Below are 20,348 nucleotides of genomic sequence, written 5' to 3'. Positions count from 1 at the left end.
AGTCGTGAGTTTGAATCCAGGGTGTGCCGAGTGACTCCAGCCAGGTCTCCTAAGCAACCAAATTGGCCCGGTTGCTAGGGAGGTTAGAGTCACATGGGGTAACCTCCTCGTGGTCGCTATAATGTGGATCTCGCTCTCGGTGGGGCGCGTGGTGAGCGAGACGCCTCCACACGTGCTACGTCTCCGTGGTAACGCGCTCAACAAGCCACGTGATAAGATGCGCGGATTGACGGTCTCAGACGCGGAGGCAACTGAGATTCGTCCCGCGCCACCCGGATTGAGGCGAGTCACTACGCCACCACGAGGACTTAGAGCAGCATTGGGAATTGGGCAAACGTTTACTTCCGCGTTCCAAAACCTGGAGTGTGAAAAAGGTCTATTAATCAAACGTGAAAGTGCAACATTTCAACTCTGCTGAATATAATCTCATGTTTAATATGCATTTCACTTATTTTATGCAATTCACTTGAGTTTAATATGCTATTTATCTGTACTTACCCTTACTATATACATATAGGCTCACCACTCATTATTATTGCACATTATTCGAACATTTGTACATAGGATACATATAAACAGCGAGTTTTTATTATATATTATATCTGTTTTATATACATTTTTATCATTATATTTAATTGTTTAATATACAGTGTATTAGAATATTTGTTAGTAAAAAGATGCAGAGAGGCACACATCAAATACATATCACGTTTAAAATATTTCACATTGATTTGAAATGTCAAACTTTTTATATTCCAATACCATTTAGTAATTTAACGCAGATGTGCAGAGTACTATTAAATTAAAAGCGGATACAGTATGGAAGTCAATGGGGCCAGAGCATATACCATAAAATACACACCGTTTCAAAAGTATAGACACAAGATGTAAACATTATATGTGTTAACGTGATTTTTGTGTGATAAAATCGCTTACGTAATCAATGTAAAGTTATATCCAGTACCAGGATTAGAGGGTTCCGTTGTCATGACAACGAAGTTACAATATTGGATATTAAATGATTTTATCACACTAAAATCATGTTAACACACATACTGTTTACTAGGGGTGTAACGGTACACAGAAGTCACGGTTCGGTACGTACCTCGGTTTTGGGGTCATGGTTCAATACGAGTTCGGTACAACAGGAAAAAGCAACAAATCCCAAATGCTAGGTTTCTTTTCATTTATTTTGAACAGACAGTAGTGCAAATTACAGTTTGTTCCACCTAGCGGCATTTAGTCCCCCCTGAGGAAGTTGGTATAGTACAGCCTCCTTTAGTGTATTTAGCACTAGCAGTAAACAGGATGCACTCTTGCATAGGCCATATTTATTTGAAGTGTTGATAAAAAAACAAAAGGTATTTGGTCACAATCAGCTACAAAACTGAAAAGCATCTCTTGTGTTATAAAAGTACAAAATAAATAGAATAATGAAAAATAAAACTTGTGCACTAGGAGAAGCCATTCTTGTTTTGGGTTGGTGCATAGATGGTCTCTTCTTCTTCTGCTCTTTTTCCTGTTGTGGCGGTTAGCAATCAGCGTTGTATTACCGCGCGTGCCCCCTTCTGGATTGGAGTGGATCGCCCCGTGACTGACTCAGATGTATTCTTCGTCTGACTGCATGCACGAACGGTGACGGTTCGGGACAAATACATGTACCGTTACACCCCTACGTTTTACGCTTTACTTTGAAAACCGTGAGTATTGTAACGATTACGGATTGGCCCCATTGACTTCCATTGTGAGGCACATACAATGGAAGTCAATGGGGGCCAAGGTTTGGAGGGTTTAAAGGCAGAAATGTGACGCTTATAATTTTATAAAAGCACTTACATCAATTCTTCTGTTAAAACTTGTGTATTATTTGAGCTGTTAGTTGCTTAAATCGGCATTTTTACAGTCAATTGATTGTTTTAGGGTTTACGGTTTTACGTCGTCATGGCAACAAAGTTGTAATATTGGATATAGCTTTACACAAAAAAGGTTTGGCAGCGATTTTATCACAGTAAAATTATGTGAACACACATATTGTTTATGTCTTGTGTCTATACTTTTGAAACAGTGAGTATTTTAACGTTTACGGATTATTGACCCCATTGACTTCCATTGTAAGTGTCTCACTGGAACACACATTTAAAGAAAAGGAGGGACGAGTCGAAATACATTTTTGTGGTACTCAACATTATGCCACAAATGCTGTCGATTGAGCTCAACTTGTATTAAACCCGAAATATTCCTTTAAATTTGATGATGGAGCAAGTTTCTTGGAGCTGTTTTTGAATTGGTCTTTGTATACGTGTGTCAGACAGACTTGTTTTTGGCGCACGTGTCGTGTCTCCGTGTTATTTCAGTGAGAAAACCCAGCGATAGCCACACAAAACCAAACAGAAACAGCAAAAAAAATAGCGATGTTCACGACTATTTCAGGAATACAGCAGCACTGCTGAAAACCTGATCAAGAAGGAATTTGAGAAGCTCCATCAGTTTCTGAGAGAGGAGGAGGAGAAACGGATCAGATCCTTGCGGAAAGAACTGGATCTTCAAGCTGAGAAAATTGAGACCAGAATGGAGGAGCTGTCCACGCAGATATCAGATCTGTCTGAGAAGATCGCAGCTGTGTGGCAGGACATGGAGGCAGAAGACATCACATTTCTCCAGGTGCAGAGCAAACACATGATAGGCATGACTCCAGAGTCCAAAGTCAGAGAGACCGCTGTAATCTGCAGCTAATGTGTGTGATAAGCAATGTTTGTGATGTTTGCTGATCCCAGGCGTGAACGACTGAACACTAATTACTTCATTTCTTTTTCAGAATTACAATGAAACCTTAAAAAGGTGAGTTTTTTTTTCAATCTGCTATTTTGATTCAGTTTTGATCCAATTTCACTCTGTTATCCCCAAATATCTTGTCGTTTAGACTCCAGTGCCCAGTAGTACCAAACATGCATTCACAAACCATGATGACACATCAACCTCAACCCTTTCAGACAATGCTCTTCACCACCTGGGCCAGAATGCAGAACCTTGTGGAACAGGGTGAGTCGACTTGGTTACATAGTTTCCCCTTGAACAAAATCTGAGCATACCTCACCAACGAGCCCAAAGGACTAGTTCAACCACATTCTCTCACCCTCATGTCAATCCAAACCTGAACGCTGTTATTTCTTTTCAGTGGAGTGCAAAAGAAGACATTTCGAAGAAAATGTACGCAGCTCTTTTCCAGACAACAAAAGTTCATAGCGACCATGATGTAAAAACAGCATAAAAGTACAATAAAAGTAGTCCATATGACTGCTCCATAAGTCTTCTGAAGTCATACGATGGCTTTGTGTGAGGAACACACTGAAATTTAAATAGTTATTCAGTGAACATCTTCCCCTCCCATTTGCGTTCAGTTTTGGTACGTGTGAGAAGGAATGGTGTTTGGCGTCAGTGATGTCAAACCTGTCACGTAGCTCTGTTTCATAAATGAGATTTCAATGAGACAACATTAAATTAAATGTACATTTGAACTGAAATAAAGCTAGAAAAACTGTGTTTGATATAACAGAATTGAAATACAGTATAGTGATAAACAGCAGCTATACACTAAATATTTCATTTCAAAATAGACGGCAAGTTCCCTTTAAGGCTGCGCGAGGCTCAAGAGAATAATTTATGTGAAGTAGTTCATTTACATGAACCAGCCGAACGAACTGACTCACTAAAATGATTCAGAGTTCCCAATGCTAAAATAAGTGAATTGTTTATTGTAACCGGTTCGTTTACATGAACTGTCCAAAAGAACTGATTCATTTAAATGATTCGGAGAGAGTTCAGATGAGCACGTTTGTTTACTTACTCGGCTCCATTGCTGCGTTCGCAGTACAATGTGACAAATGTAGCGTTTTGTTACATTACAGCGCAAATAAAATCATGGTGGTTACTACAATAATACTATAGTAAATAGGTCCCTTTAATGCTGCGCAAGGCTCAAGTGATTCATTTATGTGAACTAGTTCATTCACATGAACCATCCAAATGAAGCAACTCGCTAAAATGATTCGGAGTTCCAAATGCTAAAATAAGTGAATCGTTTATTGTAACCGGTTCATTTACATGAACTGTCCAAAAGAACCGATTCACTTAAATGATTCGGAGAGAGTTCAGATGAGCGCGTTTGTTTACTTACTCGGCTCCATTTCTGCGTTCGCAATACAATGTGACAAATGTAGCATTTTGTTACAATACAGCGCAAATAAAATCATGGTGGTTACTACAATAATACTATAGTAAATAGGTCCCTTTAAAGCTGCACGAGGCTCAAGTGATTCATTTATGTGAACTAGTTCATTTACATGAACCAGCCGAACAAACTGACTCACTAAAATGATTCGGAGTTCCCAAGACTAAATATAAGTGAATCGTTTATTGTAACCGGTTCATTTACATGAACTGTCCAAAAGAACCGATTCACTTAAATGATTCGGAGAGAGTTCAGATGAGCACGTTTGTTTACTCGGCTCCATTGCTGTGGAGTTATTGTAACTGGTTCGTTTACGTGAACTGTCCAAAAGAACCGATTCACTTAAATGATTCAGAGAGAGTTCAGATGAGCGCGTTTATTTACTCACTCAGCTCCATTGCTGCGTTCGCAATACAATGTGACAAATGTAGTGGGGCCTGGGTAGCTCAGTGGTAAAATACGCTGGCTACCACCCCTGGAGTTCGCTAGTTCGAATCCCAGGGCGTGCTGAGTGACTCCAGCCAGGTCTCCTAAGCAACCAAATTGGCCCGGTTGCTAGGGAGGGTAGAGTCACATGGGGTAACCTCCTCGTGGTCACTATAATGTGGTTTGTTCTCGGTGGGGCGCATGGTGAATTGAGCACGGATGCCGCGGTGGATGGTGTGAAGCCTCCACACACGCTATGTCTCCGTGGCAACGCGCTCAACAAGCCACGTGATAAGATGTGCGGGTTGACTGTCTCAGACGCGGAGGCAACTGGGATTTGTCCTCCGCCACCCAGACTGAGGCAAATCACTATGCAACCACGAGGACTTAGAGCGCATTGGGAATTGGGCATTGGGGGAAAAATCCAAAAAAAACAAAAAAAGATATGTGACAAATGTAGCATTTTGTGACATTACAGCGCAAATAAAATCATGGTGGTTACTACAATAATACTATAGTAAATAGGTCCCTTTAAAGCTGCACGAGGCTCAAGTGATTCATTTATGTGAACTAGTTCATTTACATGAACCAGCCGAACAAACTGACTCACTAAAATGATTCGGAGTTCCCAAGACTAAATATAAGTGAATCGTTTATTGTAACCGGTTCATTTACATGAACTGTCCAAAAGAACCGATTCACTTCAATGATTCGGAGAGAGTTCAGATGAGTGTGTTTGTTTACTCACTTCATTGAGTTCATTGTGTTGATACTTTTAGCTAGTTACTCAAGGTTTTCTGTGTACTGCGGCATTGTAAGTGGCAGTGGCGGTTCTAGAGGGGGGGCCTGGTGGTGGTGGTGCATGGCCGTTCCTAGTTGGTGGAGCAATTTGTCTGGTTAATTCCGATAACGGACGAGACTCCGGCATGCTAAATAGTTATGCGTCCCCGTGCGTTGGATGTCCAACTTCTTAGAGGGACAAGTGCCGTTCAGCTACGCGAGATGGAGCAATAACAGGTCTGTGATGCCCTTAGATGTCCGGGGCTGCACGCGCGCCACAGTGGGTGGATCAGCATGTGTCTACCCTGCGCCGAGAGGCCCCGCTGAACCCCACTCGTGATCGGGACTGGGGATTGCAACTATTTCCCATCAACGAGGAATTCCCAGTAAGCACAGGTCATAAGCTCGCGTTGATTAAGTCCTTGTCCTTTGTACACACCGCCCGTCGCTACTACCAATTGGATGGTTTAATGAGGTCCTCGGATCGGCCCCGCCGGGGCTCCTCGCGGGCCTTAGCAGAGCGCCGAGAAGACGATCAAACATGACTCTCTAGAGAAAAGTCGTAACAAGGTTACCCCCCCATGTGCCCCCCCAGGTCAGACAACACGCCACTCGCACCCTCCCCCACCCCCCGTCAGACAATATAACACTCTCGCCACCCCCTGTGAAAAAATCCTGGCACCACCCCTGGTAAGTGGTACACTGGTATTGAAACAATGCTCTTTCACCTGTCATCTTGTCATCTGTGTTTCCAGCTCCTGTGACTCTGGACCCGAACACGGCCTCGAATAAACTGCAGGTGTCTGAGGACTGCAGCAGTGTGCAGTATGTGGAAATGAAGTTGCAAGTGTCTGATAATCCACAGAGGTTGTATGTGGGCGTCCTTGCCTCGCAGGGATTCAGCTCAGGTCTGCACTGCTGGGACGTTGAGGTGGGAGACAACGAACACTGGACGCTCGGCGTGGTGGGGGAAACGGTCAACCGGAAAAAACTTTACAAAATGGATCCCAAGTGTCGTTTTTGGTGTTTCCGGTACGTGGATGGCTTGTACAGGAAATGTTGCAAACCTGGCAAAGATATTGATGACGACGAGAGGCCGTGGGTCATCAGAGTGCAGCTGGATTTCGACAGAGGGGAGCTGAGATTCATCGACCCCTTCAGGAGCAGAAATCTGTGCACTTTCACCGGCGGATTTCCTGAGAAGGTCTTCCCATACTTCTGTACTGGAGATGGGGTCACACCATTGAATCTTTATCCGGCCAATAAATGCCACCACTAAACCGAAGCTAACCTGACCATTTTTGTGACTTTTGCTATTTGTCTAAATGTCTTCATCAGTTCTAAATTACATTTAGTTGAACGGCCAACCTTTCCGCCTGGTTCTGGATAAGTCTTGGATTATGTGGGATCTGGGATCTCTATTTGTGGGGAAAACATATGTCTTGCTCTGTCAGATAGTAAAATAATACTTCTCATTATAAGATGTTTCTGCATAAATAAATATGGACAAATATGAGTGCTCCATGATGTTGTACTTTTTTCCAGTTAAACTGAGTTCAACTACATGCTTTCAGGATTGACAGCCTCAGTCACCATTCACTTTATCATATGGTAAAAGATGCAATGAAAGTGAATTGTGACGGAGACTAACAAACTGTCTAACATTTGCTTTAGTGCTCCACGGATGAGCACATTAACATGCACATATATACGCTGCTGGTAACTACATTTTCATTTACAATTAGTAATTTAGCAGATGCTTTTAACCCTAGCAACTTACAATTGAGGAACATATGCAATTTGTTATTTAAAAGTGCAACAATGGGCTCTATTTTCATGAGCGTGCAAAGCATAGAGCGATACGCAACAACCATGCACAATTTTCATGAGAGCGCGAATTCTGAGTGCGATTGTCGTCCAGCGTAAGTGGCCATGGGTGGGAGTGTTTGCGCTATATGTGGGTGTATGTTAATGAAGTGGCGCAAAGTGCAATTTGCTATTTTCTTTGCATGTGTGACTTACCACATAGTGCTGCGCTTAGCGCTAACGCTCTTAAAATAGGGCCCAATATCTGCAGGATTGCACTGCCAAGTTCCAGAGGTAGTAAGTAGTAACTAACTCTAATAACTTTTGAGTAGGAACTACCAAAAATCTGCTTATTTATCCCATGTGCGTCAATTTAAAAAAGTTACTCAGAGGTCCTTCGAGGACAAAAATGTCCACGGCAAAACACTGCCACAATAATATATATTAATATTATTTTCCACTTTCAATGAGTTGGATTTTTTAACCAACATCAGTCCTGATCATAACTACCAAATATTCATTAATTTTCAGGATTTTAACCCTTTAAATGCCAGTTTGTTTACATAATGCCACTGTTGTTGTTTTTTACACACACACACACACAATTTCTCAATACACACATACAAAACACACTCTGACATCCATACCAACACACACACACACAATTTTAGCTGCATCATTTATTCAATTGTCCTGCAGTGCTCTATAATACAGCAAACAGAGAATAGGGGAAAAGCTTGTATTTGCTCCATAGGCTAAACATGAGAAAAATGGCGCCATCTGGTGGAGAATATAAATATATTTATGATCAGGACTGATGTTGGTTAAAAAAATTAACTAATTGAAAGTGGAAAATAATATTAATGTATTATAATATTATTATGCCAGTTTTTTGACGTGGACATTTTTGTCCTCGAAGGACCTCTGAGTAACTTTTTTAAATTGACGCACGAGGGTTAAATAGTTTAGTAGTAGCATTTTACAGTACCTTTAAGTACGTACAATAACACTGACTTTGTCAACATAAAAACGAAGCAGGATTTTCACTGACAAATATTTTATTGTATTTCCAGCGCCGTGTGTCACTCTGTCAGGATCCACAGTAATGTATTCTTATTGTAGTTCATCATGAAATATAACTTGTGCAAACTGGTTATTAGTTTAAAATGAAGAAATAAACGTTCTTCTTTTGTACATACTTCAGTACACTCAACATCATGAATATCAACACACACAACCACATCAATAGAAACAACAGCTAAAAAGGAACATGTGCTTGAATTTCCCTTTTTCTAGTTTCTCATGATATAAACACTCTTCCGTGACAGATCATAAACATACTATTTACACGATAGCAACATGTTAAGGCAACTTTCACAATCCATGCAGCAGCTGTAACAACCAGAAGGATTTTCTGAAGTGTGTCAGTTCTACAAGTTACAAAACAACACGAGGAAATATAAATGCTGCTTTTTTTGTGAGAGTTAAAAGTGGTAATTATTCGGCTTTTCATTTATCTGAAGAACATGCAAAAATAATAATAATAATAATAATAACTCTTGAGGAATTCTGGTAAGCAAAGACGTCTTAAAAGAAAATTTGTGGTCCATTATTTTAGAAAAAAATGCAACAAAAAAACTCCATATTCTGATAGAAATGTAAACATACATCAACAACATACAAATTAAAAGGGTAAACAGGTAAATCTCTTTAAAACATGTCCAGGTCACATTTAGATAAGAAATTGAAGCTATTTTCATAGAAATAAAATCGATTTTTTTGCATTGCGATATTATTTTCATGATTTTATTTACCCCTCAAAATCTAATTTCCATAATGCATTTATTTATTTAACTCAGCAATTTAAATAAGAATCTTTTTTTCACATTACAATAATGAGAATGGGAGGGTTGCGCTTTAATTTCACAATGCAAAAATGTAATGGTCCTAATTTTTACGCATCATTCTTAAGTAAAATATATTACATTTTTTTTTTAATTAATTTTTTTATTTTGGTTGAAATATGACCCAGCTATGTTCTTGACAGTTTTCGTGAGATTCATCAAAACGGTTTTCACAAATTTAAATCCCATCAGACACGTTCACAACACCACAGGAGATATTATTAAAACCGAAATAAATTCTCTTTGTTTCAGAATGTTCAGTTTCTTGTCTCTTGGTCCATTAAAGCATCGATCCACCGTTCGGTGAGCACGTCTTCCCTTTCGTAAGATCACCGGCACAATAACTCAAACAACATGAAATAGTTTTTGTTTGTAAAAGCAGGAAAAAGCAAAAATATTTCAAGTGTTTCCTTGACAAAACAAAGTTTGATGGAACACAAATCTTCTGCCTCTCCGCAGGGACTGAATAAACCGGAAGAGATTGTGCTCTTGTGTCCAGAGCAGATGAGATGTGTGTATATGTGTGTGTGCATGCGTGAGAAAGTGTGTGCGTGTGAGTGTGTGTGTGTGAGTGCGTGTGTTTGTTTGTTTGTTTGTGTGTGTGTTTATGCATGTGTCTGTGTGTGTGTATATGTGTGTGTGTGTGTGTGTTTGTTTGTTTGAGTGTGTGTGTATATGTGTGTGTGTGTGTGTGTGTGTGTGTGTATTTGTTTGTTTGAGTGTGTGTGTTTATGCGTGTGTGTTTGAGTGTGTGTTTATGCATGTGTTTGTGTGTTTATGCGTGTTTGTGTGTGTGTGTGTGTATGTGTGTGTTTGTTTGTTTGTTTGTGTGTGTTTATGCGTGTGTGTGTGTGTATGTGTGTGCGTGTGTGTGTGCATGTGTGTTTGTTTGAGTGTGTGTGTTTATGCGTGTTTGTGTGTGTGCGCGTGTGTGTATATGTGTGTGTTTGTTTGTTTGTGTGTGTTTGTTTGTGTGTTTATGCATGTGTATGTGTTTGTGTGTGTGAGTGTGTGTTTGTTTGTGTTTGTTTGTGCGTGTTTATGCATGTGTTTATGTGTGTGTGTGTTTATGCATGTGTGTGTGTGTGTATTTGTGTGTGTGTTTATGCATGTGTGTTTGTGTGTGTGTATTTGTGTGGGTTTATGCATGTGTGTTTGTGTGTGTGTGTGTGTTTATGCGTGTGTGTTTGTGTGTGTGTGTTTATGCGTGTGTGTGTGTGTGTGTTTATGCGTGTGTGTGTTTGTGTGTGTGTGTTTATGCATGTGTGTTTGTGTGTGTGTGTTTGTGTGTATTTGTGTGTGTGTTTATGCATGTGTGTTTGTGTGTGTGTATGTTTATGCATGTGTGTTTGTGTGTGTGTATGTTTATGCATGTGTGTTTGTGTGTGTGTGTTTATGCATGTGTGTTTGTGTGTGTGTGTGTGTATGCATGTGTGTTTGTGTGTGTGTGTGTGTTTATGCATGTGTGTTTGTGTGTGTGTTTATGCATGTGTGTTTGTGTGTGTGTGTGTTTATGCATGTGTGTTTGTGTGTGTGTGTGTTTATGCATGTGTGTTTGTGTGTGTGTGTTTATGCATGTGTGTTTGTGTGTGTTTATGCATGTGTGTTTGTGTGTGTTTATGCATGTGTGTTTGTGTGTGTGTGTGTGTGTGTGTTTATGCATGTGTGTTTGTGTGTGTGTGTGTTTATGCATGTGTGTTTGTGTGTGTGTGTGTTTATGCATGTGTGTTTGTGTGTGTTTATGCATGTGTGTTTGTGTGTGTTTATGCATGTGTGTTTGTGTGTGTGTGTGTGTTTGTGCGTGTATGTGTTTGTGTGTGTGTGTGTGTTTATGCATGTGTGTTTGTGTGTGTTTATGCATGTGTGTTTGTGTGTGTTTATGCATGTGTGTTTGTGCGTGTGTGTTTGTGCGTGTGTGTGTTTGTGCGTGTGTGTTGGGCTGAGACAGGGTCACAGGTCATTCGCAAGCAAGTTTGCTGTCGAAGCTGGACAGGCCGATAGCAAAGGCCTGCAGGGCACACATGGGGTAGTTATAGTCCAGAGTAAAGATGTCCTCCGCCACACGGCCGAACTGCATCACGATGTAATCAGCTGAAAACACACATTCACAACAGAACAATCAGAGAGAGAAACACAGCAAAACTGAATGTACACATCCAGCAAAGTATTTTAGGTTGTCTCGCGTAACAAAACTTAGGCTAGGTGATATGGCAACAAAATTATATTTTTTGTGCCTATTGATGATATTCAATATCTCAATATTTATGTATTGTGCACTGAAATGGCTGAAAGGAATATTCTGAATATACAGCATTTGTGGCATAATGTTGATTACCACAAAAATGAATTTTCTTTAAAGAAATGCAAAAATGGAGGTTACAGTGAGGCACTTACAATGGAAGTCAATGGGGCCAATTGTGGAGGGTTTAAAGGCAAAAATGTGAAAATTATAATTTTATAAAGGCACATATGTATTATTTGAGCTGTAAAGTTGTTTAAATTGTCATATTTACAGTTTAGTGTTTACAGCATTACGTTGTCATGGCAACGAAGTTGCAAAACAGATGTGGTTAGTAAGTGATTTTATGACAGTAAAATCATGTTAACACACATATTGTTTATGTCTTGTGTCTATACTTTTGAAACAGTGAGTATTTTAATGTTTACAGATTATTGACCCCATTGACTTCCATTGTAAGTGTCTCACTGGAACACACATTTGTGCTTTTTTTTTTTTTTTTTTAAGAAAATACATTTATGGGGCCTGGGTATCTCAGCGAGTATTGACGCTGACTATCACCCCTGGAGTTGCGAGTTTGAGTCCAGGGCGTGCTGAGTGACTCCAGCCAGGTCTCCTAAGCAACCAAATTGGCCCGGTTACTAGGGAGGGTAGAGTCACATGGGGTAACCTCCTCATGGTGGCGATTAGTGGTTCTCGCTCTCAATGGGGCGTGTGGTAAGTTGTGTGTGGATCGTGGAGAGTAGCATGAGCCTCCACATGCTGCGAGTCCGCGGTGTCATGCACGACGAGTCACGTGATAAGATGCGCGGATTGATGGTCTCAGAAGCGGAGGCAACTGAGACTTGTCCTCCACCACCCGGATTGAGGCGAGTAACCGCGCCACCACGAGGACCTACTAAGTAGTGGGAATTGGGCGAAAAGGGGGAAAAAAATAAATAATAAAAAAAGAAAATCAATAATCAATATTATTCCACAAATGCTGTCGATTAAGCTCAACTTGTATTGAACCTGGAATATTCCTTTAAAAAAGTAATTTTTGTTCAATCAGAGGAACCATCAGTTCATCTAAACAGCCACTGTATCCAAGTAAATGAAAAATGTTTAATGCAAGAAGTAAAAATCTACAGTAATGAAGTAATGATTTACCACATGTTTTCCCCTAAATGAACCCAAGGAAGAATGATGTTTACCACTGTTAAATTTATATGAACCAATACAACAAAAACGACTGTAGTAAAAAAATAAATACATTTAACCTACATAATTTTACTAAATATTCAATTATTTACATATACATATTTATTTTATTTATTTTTTATTATATTTTATTTACCTATGAACCCAGTGAAATTGAATATTACTTAGTAGTATTACTATTATTATTATTATATAATTATTATTTTAAACATTAGATTTTTTTTAAATAAAATAGTAATATATTTCTCTTTACCTCGAGCTTTTATTAATTTATTTTTTTCACTTCCACAGCAAAAAATAATTTTTTTTAACACATATTTTTTTATTTCTGGTAAAACTATCGAAACATCCTTAAAACGAGAAAAGATTACTTGAGAAGCAGAATAACGAAAGATATTTTGTGTTGTTTTCACAGAAATCTAACAAACTTTAGTAACATTTATGCTTAAAACAAGAAAAACGTATTTGCCAAAACATTAAGAGCAATACTTGTTCCCTATCTGTCACTCACTCGACGTTGGTGTCGATGTAGTGACACTAGGGGTCACTCTTGGGAGCCCGAGACACCTCTGGTCTTTGATAAAAGGCCAATGAAAATTGGCGAGTGGTATTTGCATGCCACTCCCCCGAACATACGGGTATAAAAAGAGCTGGTATGCAACCACTCATTCAGATTTTCTCTTCGGAGCCGAACGGTCATGCTCATTGAGCTGAATACTACTGTTCATTCACCTGCTGGATCTGACGGCGCATTTCAGCGGCTTCTCCCTCCTCTGCACTGGTGCACTGCAGAGAACGCCCCTGGGCGCTTCGGCAGAAAAACTAGAGAGTATATTTTCTGAAAGAGCATTTTTCCCCTCTAAAAGAGTATATATTTCTCTAAAAGAGCGCACACACGGAACGTCTTTTTAAAGACGCGTCTTTTTAAAGATGCTTTTCCGATTGTGTGTTATTCCTGGTTGTGCTCGTTATCTCTCGCCTTCTAACGGTCACGATCACTGTCTTTCGTGTCTGGGCACTGCTCACGCGGAGACAGCGTTCGTGGATGGTCACATTCTCATTGCGAGAATGTGTCCATGGCAACGTTGCGGTCGCGGCTCGCCTTCGTAAGGAAGCGAGCCACCCCAGAGGCTCCCGCCTCGGTCCTTTTACCCACGGGTTTGAGGCCAGCGCGGCTAGCACTGGGGGCGATTTGGGGACCCCAATGGGACTGCCTCCGCCGGGTATCCCCCCGCGGACCTCCCATTCCCCAGCACGCTCGTCTGCCCCGATCGGGCTTCCGGGTGAGTCCGCCGGCTCGTCTCACGGCGAGTTCGACCTCTTATTTGGAGCCCGCGAAAGTGATGAGCTCTCGAGCGCAGCATCGGAGAGCGGGCTCGTCCAGTCGGAAGCCTCGGCTGGGCTCCTCCCTTCGGGGTCGATCGCCCAGTCACAGGCTGACGCGGAGATGACGACATGCTTTCCCGGACAGCCGCGAGCGTCGGTTAGAGCGGATTTCACCGCTCTTCCCTGAACCCTCGCGGCTCTGTGATTGGTTCCTGGGCTCGCAGCGCCGCTCAAAGCCACGCCCCGCCCCGTTCCTTTCTTCCCGGAAGTGCATGAAGAGCTGACAAGATCGCGGGAGGCACCTTTTACTGCCCGGTCCCGATCTTTTCAGCTTCCCCGCTCTCACTACCCTCGATGGTGGGGCGGCCAAGGGTTATTCGGCAATCCCCCGGTGGATAAAGGCGCTCGCGGTGCACCTATGCCCGCAGAGCGCCGCCACCTGGCGTGGGTGCCCAAAGCCCCCGTCCAAGGCCTGTAGGTTTACGTCGTCTCTGACGGTCAAAGCCTACGGCGCTGCTGGACAAGCCGCCTCCGCCCTGCACGCCATGGCTCTCCTGCAAGTCCGCCAAGGCGCTAAAGGAACTGCACGAGGGTAGTTCCGCACCGGGATTGATGCAGGAACTGCGCTCGGCGACCGACCTCGCTCTCCGAGCGACAGAGGTCACGGCGCGGTCTCCCGGGCGGACGATGGCCACACTAGTGGTCCAGGAGCGCCACCTTTGGCTCAACCTGGTCGAGATGGGTGAGGCCGACAGGACACGATTCCTTGCTGCCCCCATTTTCCAGGCGGGCCTATTCGGCGACACTGTCGAGGACTTTGCCCAGCAGTTCTCGATGGTAGAGCAGTAGATGGATGTTAGCCGGCTTGTCCTGCCCCGGCGTGGCTCAAGATCCCCCCATCTACTCATCGCCGAGGGCGTCCCCCTGCGGTGACTGCACCGGCTCCGCCGCAGCCCGCCCCTCCGGCCCGGCCCCGGCGTGGAGCCCACCGCAGGAAGCCGACGCCACCCGTCTCACAGCCGGCACCGAAGAACCCACGGAGGTCTTCGAAGCGCCCCTGAGACGGGCGACCCAGGGACAACGAAACCCGCTGCTCTGGAGCTGGTAAGCAGATCTTCTTTTTGTTACCTTTTGCATTTAATTGCGCTGCATGCCCAAGTGGCTGCAGTACTCAAGAGCTCCACAAGAGTGGTTTCCTTGTTCCCTGGGTCACATATTCGGTGTGTACGGCTGGCATCACGACCACCGTCCACCACTCCATTTGGCAGGTTGGCGCTCCAGCGGCGGTCTCCCGCCCTGAGCGCCCAGCTGTGGCACAAATCCGCCCCCGATGTGACAGTCTCCACGGGTCATGAGGACAGGCCTCTTCCTCCCCCGTCCCAGGCTGTTCCGGGGGTGGTCACAAGGAGCCAGGTAAGTGCTTCGATGTCCTCGGACTCAGCACGGCCACGATGTGGTGTGGCACCTCAAGCTCCGCCCCGCCGCGAGGCCCCACCCGCCGGTACATCCGATGACGTTGTCCCTTTGGTCCCCCTTGCGCGGAACTCGGGTGCATGGCTTGCGCTTTCCAGTCCGTCGCGAGGGCTGGTCCGGACCGTCTGACTCGGCTGCACGATTCACTTCGCTGGGCATCCGCCCAGGTCCAGCGGTGTCCACTTCACCTTGGTGAAAGATGGAAACGCTGCTACCTTGCGCGGAGATCGCTACCCTCCTACGGAAGAACGCGATAGAACCTGTCCCTCCAGCCGAGATGAAGAGGGGGTTTTACAGCCCCTACTTCATTGTACCGAAAAAAGGCGGTGGGTTGCGGCCAATCTTGGACCTGCGAGTACTGAACCGGGCCTTACACAGACTCCCGTTCAGGATGCTGACGCAAAGACGCATTCTAGCGAGCGTCCGGCATCAAGATTGGTTCGCGGCGGTAGACCCGAAGGATGCGTACTTTCACGTCTCGATCCTTCCTCGACACAGACCCTTCCTGCGGTTTGCATTCGAGGGTCAGGCGTATCGGTACAAGTCCTCCCTTTCGGCCTGTCCCTGTCTCCTCGCGTCTTTACGAAGATCGCAGAGGCTGCCCTTGCCCCGTTAAGGGAGGTGGGCATTCGCATTCTCAACTATCTCGACGACTGGCTAATCCTAGCTCACTCTCGAGACGGGTTATGCGCACACAGGGACCTGGTGCTCTCACACCTCAGCCGACTAGGGCTTCGGGTCAGCTGGGAGAAGAGCAAGCTCCTCCCGGTTCAGAGCATCTCTTTTCTCGGTTTGGAGTTGGACTCAGTCTCCTTGACGGCGCACCTTACGAACGAGCGCGCCCAGTCGGTGCTGGCCTGTTTGAAGGCGTTCAAACAGAAAACAGCGGTTCCACTGAAACATTTTCAGAGGCTCCTGGGGCATATGGCGTCCTCGGCGGTGGCCACCCCGCTCGGGTTGATGCATATGAGGCCGCTTCAGCACTGGCTCCAGACTCGAGTCCCGAGACGGGCATGGCGCCACGGGACACACCGCGTGGCCATTACGTCGGTCTGTCACCGTCTTTTCAGCCCTTGGACCGACCTCTCGTTTCCACGAGCAGGTGTTCCGCTAGAACTGGTCTCCAGGCGCGTCGTGGTCACGACAGACGCCTCCAAAATGGGCTGGGGCGCTGTTGGCAACGGGCACGCAGCCGCCGGCCTCTAGACGGGTCCGCAGCTGTGTTGGCACATCAACTGCCTCGAGTTACTGGCAATTCTGCTCGCCCTGCGGAGGTTCCGGCCGTTGATCCAGGGCAAGCACGTGCTAGTTCGGACAGACAGCACGGCAGCGGTAGCATATGTCAACCGCCAAGGCGGTCTGCGCTCCCGCTGTATGTCATAACTCGCCCGCCGTCTCCTCCAACGGAGTTAGCAGCACCAAGTCGCTGCAAGCCACTCACATCCCGGGCAACCTCAACACTTCGGCGGACGCGCCGTAACAACAGGTTACCCTCAAGGGAGAGTGGAGACTCCACCTTCAGGTGGTCCAGCTGATTTGGAGTCGATTCAGTCAGGCACAGGTGCACCTGTTCGCCTCCCAAGAATCCTCCCACTGCCCGCTCTGGTACGCAAACCTCACCGAGGCCTTCCTCGGCATAGATGCGCTGGCACACAGCTGGTCCCCTGGCATTCGCAAATATGCGTTTTCCCCTCAGTGAGCCTGCTCGCACAGACCCTGTGCAAGGTCAGGGAGGACGAGGAGAAGGTCGTCCTGGTAAGCACCCTACTGGCCCGCCCAGACGTGGTGCTCGGACCTCACGCTCCTCGTGACAGCTCCCCCCGGGCAAATTCCCCTGAGAAAGGCCCTTCTTTCTCAGGGAAGGGGCACCATCCGGCACCCGCGCCCAGACCTCTGGAATCTCCATGTCTGGCCCCTGGACGGGACGCGGAAGACCTAAGCTGTCTTCCACCTGCGGTGGTAGACACATTCACTCAGGCTAGGGCTCCCTCTACGAGGCGCCTGTATGCCTTTAAGTGGTGTCTGTTCGCTAAGTGGTGTTCTTCCCATCAGGAAGACCCCCAGAGGTGCGCAGTCAGATCAGTGCTTTCCTTCCTGCAAGAGAGGTTGGAAGGGAGGCTGTCCCCTTCCACCTTGAAGGTGTACATTGCTGCCATAGCAGCACACCATGACGCAGTCGACGGTGAGTCCTTAGGGAAGCATAATCTGATCATCAGGTTCCTAAGAGGCGCCAGGAGGCTGAATCCCTCCAGGCCACGCCTTGTTCCCTCATCGGATCTCTGTAGTTTTTCAGGGTCTACAGAGAGCCCCCTTTGAGTTTTGCAGTCAGCCGGGCTTAAGGCACTCTCCTTGAAGACTGCCCTCCTGACTGCGCTCACTTCCATCAAGAGGGTAGGTGACCTGCAAGCGTTCTCTGTCAGCGAAACGTGCCTGGAGTTCGGTCCGGGCTATTCTCATGTGATCCTGAGACCCCCGACCGGGCTATGTGCCCAAGGTTCCCACCACTCCTTTTAGAGACCAGGTGGTGAACCTGCAAGCGCTGCCACAGGAGGAGGCAGACCCAGCCCTGGCGTTGCTGTGTCCGGTGCGCGCTTTGCGCATCTATTTGGATCGCACGCAGAGCTTTAGACTCTCTGAGCAGCTCTTTGTCTGCTTCGGTGCACAGCGGAAAGGAAGCGCTGTCTCCAAGCAGAGGATCACCCACTGGCTCATTGACGCCATAACTATGGCATGTCTCGCCCAAAACATGCCGCCCCCGGTAGGGCTACGAGCCCATTCTACTCGTGGTGTAGCGGCTTCTTGGGCCCTGGCCAGAGGTGCCTCTCTAACAGACATTGCAGAGCAGCGGGCTGGGCAACACCCAACACCTTTGCAAGGTTCTACAACCTCCGGGTGGAACCGGTTTCGTCCCAGGTAGTGGCACGCAACACAAGCGGATAAACCCGGGATAGCCGGCTGGGTGTATCGCTTGCACATAGCGCCTTCCACCTCCTTTGAGCTGAAGACGTGCGCTGTTAATTCCCAGTAGTGTTCACAAAGGTTGTTCCCTGGTTGACTTCCTCCGAGCCCTGTGGCAGTCGAGTTTTCGGAGAGACTCGCTGCCGGCCCAGTACACGCGCTAACTAAGAGCCCGGTTCTGGGGTAGGTGCTCCACATGTGGCGGTTCCCTGTAAGGCTAACCCCATGCGATCTATATCTTCCGCTAGTTCGTTTCCCTACTGGCAACCTGCGTCTTCCTTGGGCAGAGCCCCTCAGTCTCCATGTTGTAGTAACTCCTCCCCCATTGGGTAGGATCTACCTTGAAGGCTCTCCACATGGTTGGAAAGACCATGTGATGTATTCTTCCACTTAAATATCCCCCCTCTCTTGGGGCGAGGTGTGGTCTCCGCGGTGTCCTCCCCTTGGGAGGGACACCCCCCGACTAGACCTGGCGGCCCAGTCGGATAATCCCCCTTCTTTTTAGGGAGTGGAAAAGAGAAGGGGAAAGAGGCCATGACTGGGTTAAGCCTGTCTCTATCTCTGGGTAGTCGACTTGTCCCCAAAAAGGGCCGTTCGACACTCATAACTGTGTTGGGGGAGGTTACGTGTCGACCTGGTGTGCTGGCTATGAGGCACACAGCAAGTCTGCCCACCACACACCGCCAGTTCACGTAACACAGTTCAGCCTTGTGGCGTTTTGTATAGGGACCCCTAGTGTCACTACATCGACACCAACGTCGAGTGAGTGACAGATAGGGAACGTCATGGTTACTGGTGTAACCTCCGTTCCCTGATGGAGGGAACGAGACGTTGGTCCCTCCTGCCACAACGCTGAACTACCCGCTGAAATGGCCGGACCTTATATCGGCTCCTCAGCGTAAAACCTGAATGAGTGGTTGCATACCAGCTCTTTTTATACCCGTATGTTCGGGGGAGTGGCATGCAAATACCACTCGCCAATTTTCATTGGCCTTTTATCAAAGACCAGAGGTGTCTCGGGCTCCCAAGAGTGACCCCTAGTGTCACTACATCGACACCAACGTCTCGTTCCCTCCATCAGGGAACGGAGGTTACACCAGTAACCATGACGTTTTCTCTTTGAGTCAATCTTTTTTTTCTTACCGCATTATCATAAACGTTGCTAATTTTGTTAGATTTTTCTGAAAACAAGACTTAATATTTTATGTCATTCTGCTTCTAAAGTAAATGTATCTTGTTTTAAGAATGTTTAGATATTCTTCAGAACGATACAAAAATACTCAGTAAGAAAATGATGCAGCGTTTCTTTCAGAATGCACTCGAACCGCTCTGAGACCGCTGAAAACACTGTATCATGAGCCCCACAGGTGCACACAGAACAGGATCTCAGGTAACTTACGGTCGTTGTCATGGACGATCTGAAAGTTCTTGACGGAGGCCTGTGTGACTCTGCCGTGAAAGTTCAACACGTAAGACTGCGTGTCGTCGTTCCACACCGGCGCTTTATTATGCAGCTCAATCAGATTCTCCAGCGAATGATTCTGCCATTTACTCAACAGAGACTCCTGCTCCTAAAACACACACACACACACACACACACACACACAGAGATCGCTCAGTTATCATTTAGTCTACTCACATCATGATGATTTCATTGCCAGTATGTAAGACTCACACAAGCGGGCCGAACTGGAACCCGTTCGAAATTCATATTCATGCCAGGAATAATCACAGTCATCTTCCGCGGCCCTTTAAAACCCAAAACATTAGTCTCCTGAAAAGAAAACACACACAAACACACAGCAATAAGCAATGTCCAAACACTGAGAAACAGAGAGAAAGTAAAACAGACTCACGTAGCAGATAGCGGCGAGCTCTTGTCGTGTGTTGATTTCCTCCAGTAGAGCTCCGGGAGTTTTACACGGGTTTGTGCCGTTATCATAGACGGTAAATTTAGTGCCCATCAGATTAGACCTGCAGTAAACACTTAACATTAGGACCAGGAGGC

General features: G+C 45.7%; 2 protein-coding genes across 3 annotated transcripts in view; one reads left to right on the top strand and one right to left on the bottom strand.

Annotated features, from left to right (window-relative positions):
• The window catches only part of trim35-14 (tripartite motif containing 35-14), an 8,609-nt gene extending 1,659 nt beyond the window's left edge, over window positions 1–6,950 (top strand). Inside the window, exons 3-6 of the mRNA XM_051691528.1 lie at window positions 2,431–2,661; window positions 2,816–2,838; window positions 2,921–3,039; window positions 6,190–6,950. Coding sequence (XP_051547488.1) covers window positions 2,431–2,661; window positions 2,816–2,838; window positions 2,921–3,039; window positions 6,190–6,713 — 897 coding nt within the window. The 3' untranslated portion in view covers window positions 6,714–6,950. The remainder of the gene's footprint in view (window positions 1–2,430; window positions 2,662–2,815; window positions 2,839–2,920; window positions 3,040–6,189) is intronic.
• A 2,958-nt stretch (window positions 6,951–9,908) lies between these two features.
• tulp3 (TUB like protein 3) overlaps window positions 9,909–20,348 on the bottom strand; it is a 38,085-nt gene continuing 27,645 nt past the window's right edge. For both annotated transcript variants that reach the window (XM_051691527.1, XM_051691526.1), the window contains exons 9-12: window positions 20,197–20,314; window positions 20,016–20,114; window positions 19,740–19,911; window positions 9,909–11,235 (exon numbers count right to left, since the gene is read on the bottom strand). In XM_051691527.1, coding sequence (XP_051547487.1) covers window positions 11,102–11,235; window positions 19,740–19,911; window positions 20,016–20,114; window positions 20,197–20,314 — 523 coding nt within the window. In that variant the 3' untranslated portion in view covers window positions 9,909–11,101. The remainder of the gene's footprint in view (window positions 11,236–19,739; window positions 19,912–20,015; window positions 20,115–20,196; window positions 20,315–20,348) is intronic.

Source organism: Myxocyprinus asiaticus, chromosome 47, assembly GCF_019703515.2.
Source record: "Myxocyprinus asiaticus isolate MX2 ecotype Aquarium Trade chromosome 47, UBuf_Myxa_2, whole genome shotgun sequence".
In the NCBI taxonomy this organism is placed as follows: domain Eukaryota; kingdom Metazoa; phylum Chordata; class Actinopteri; order Cypriniformes; family Catostomidae; genus Myxocyprinus; species Myxocyprinus asiaticus.
This window is presented reverse-complemented; position numbering and strand designations above follow the sequence as displayed.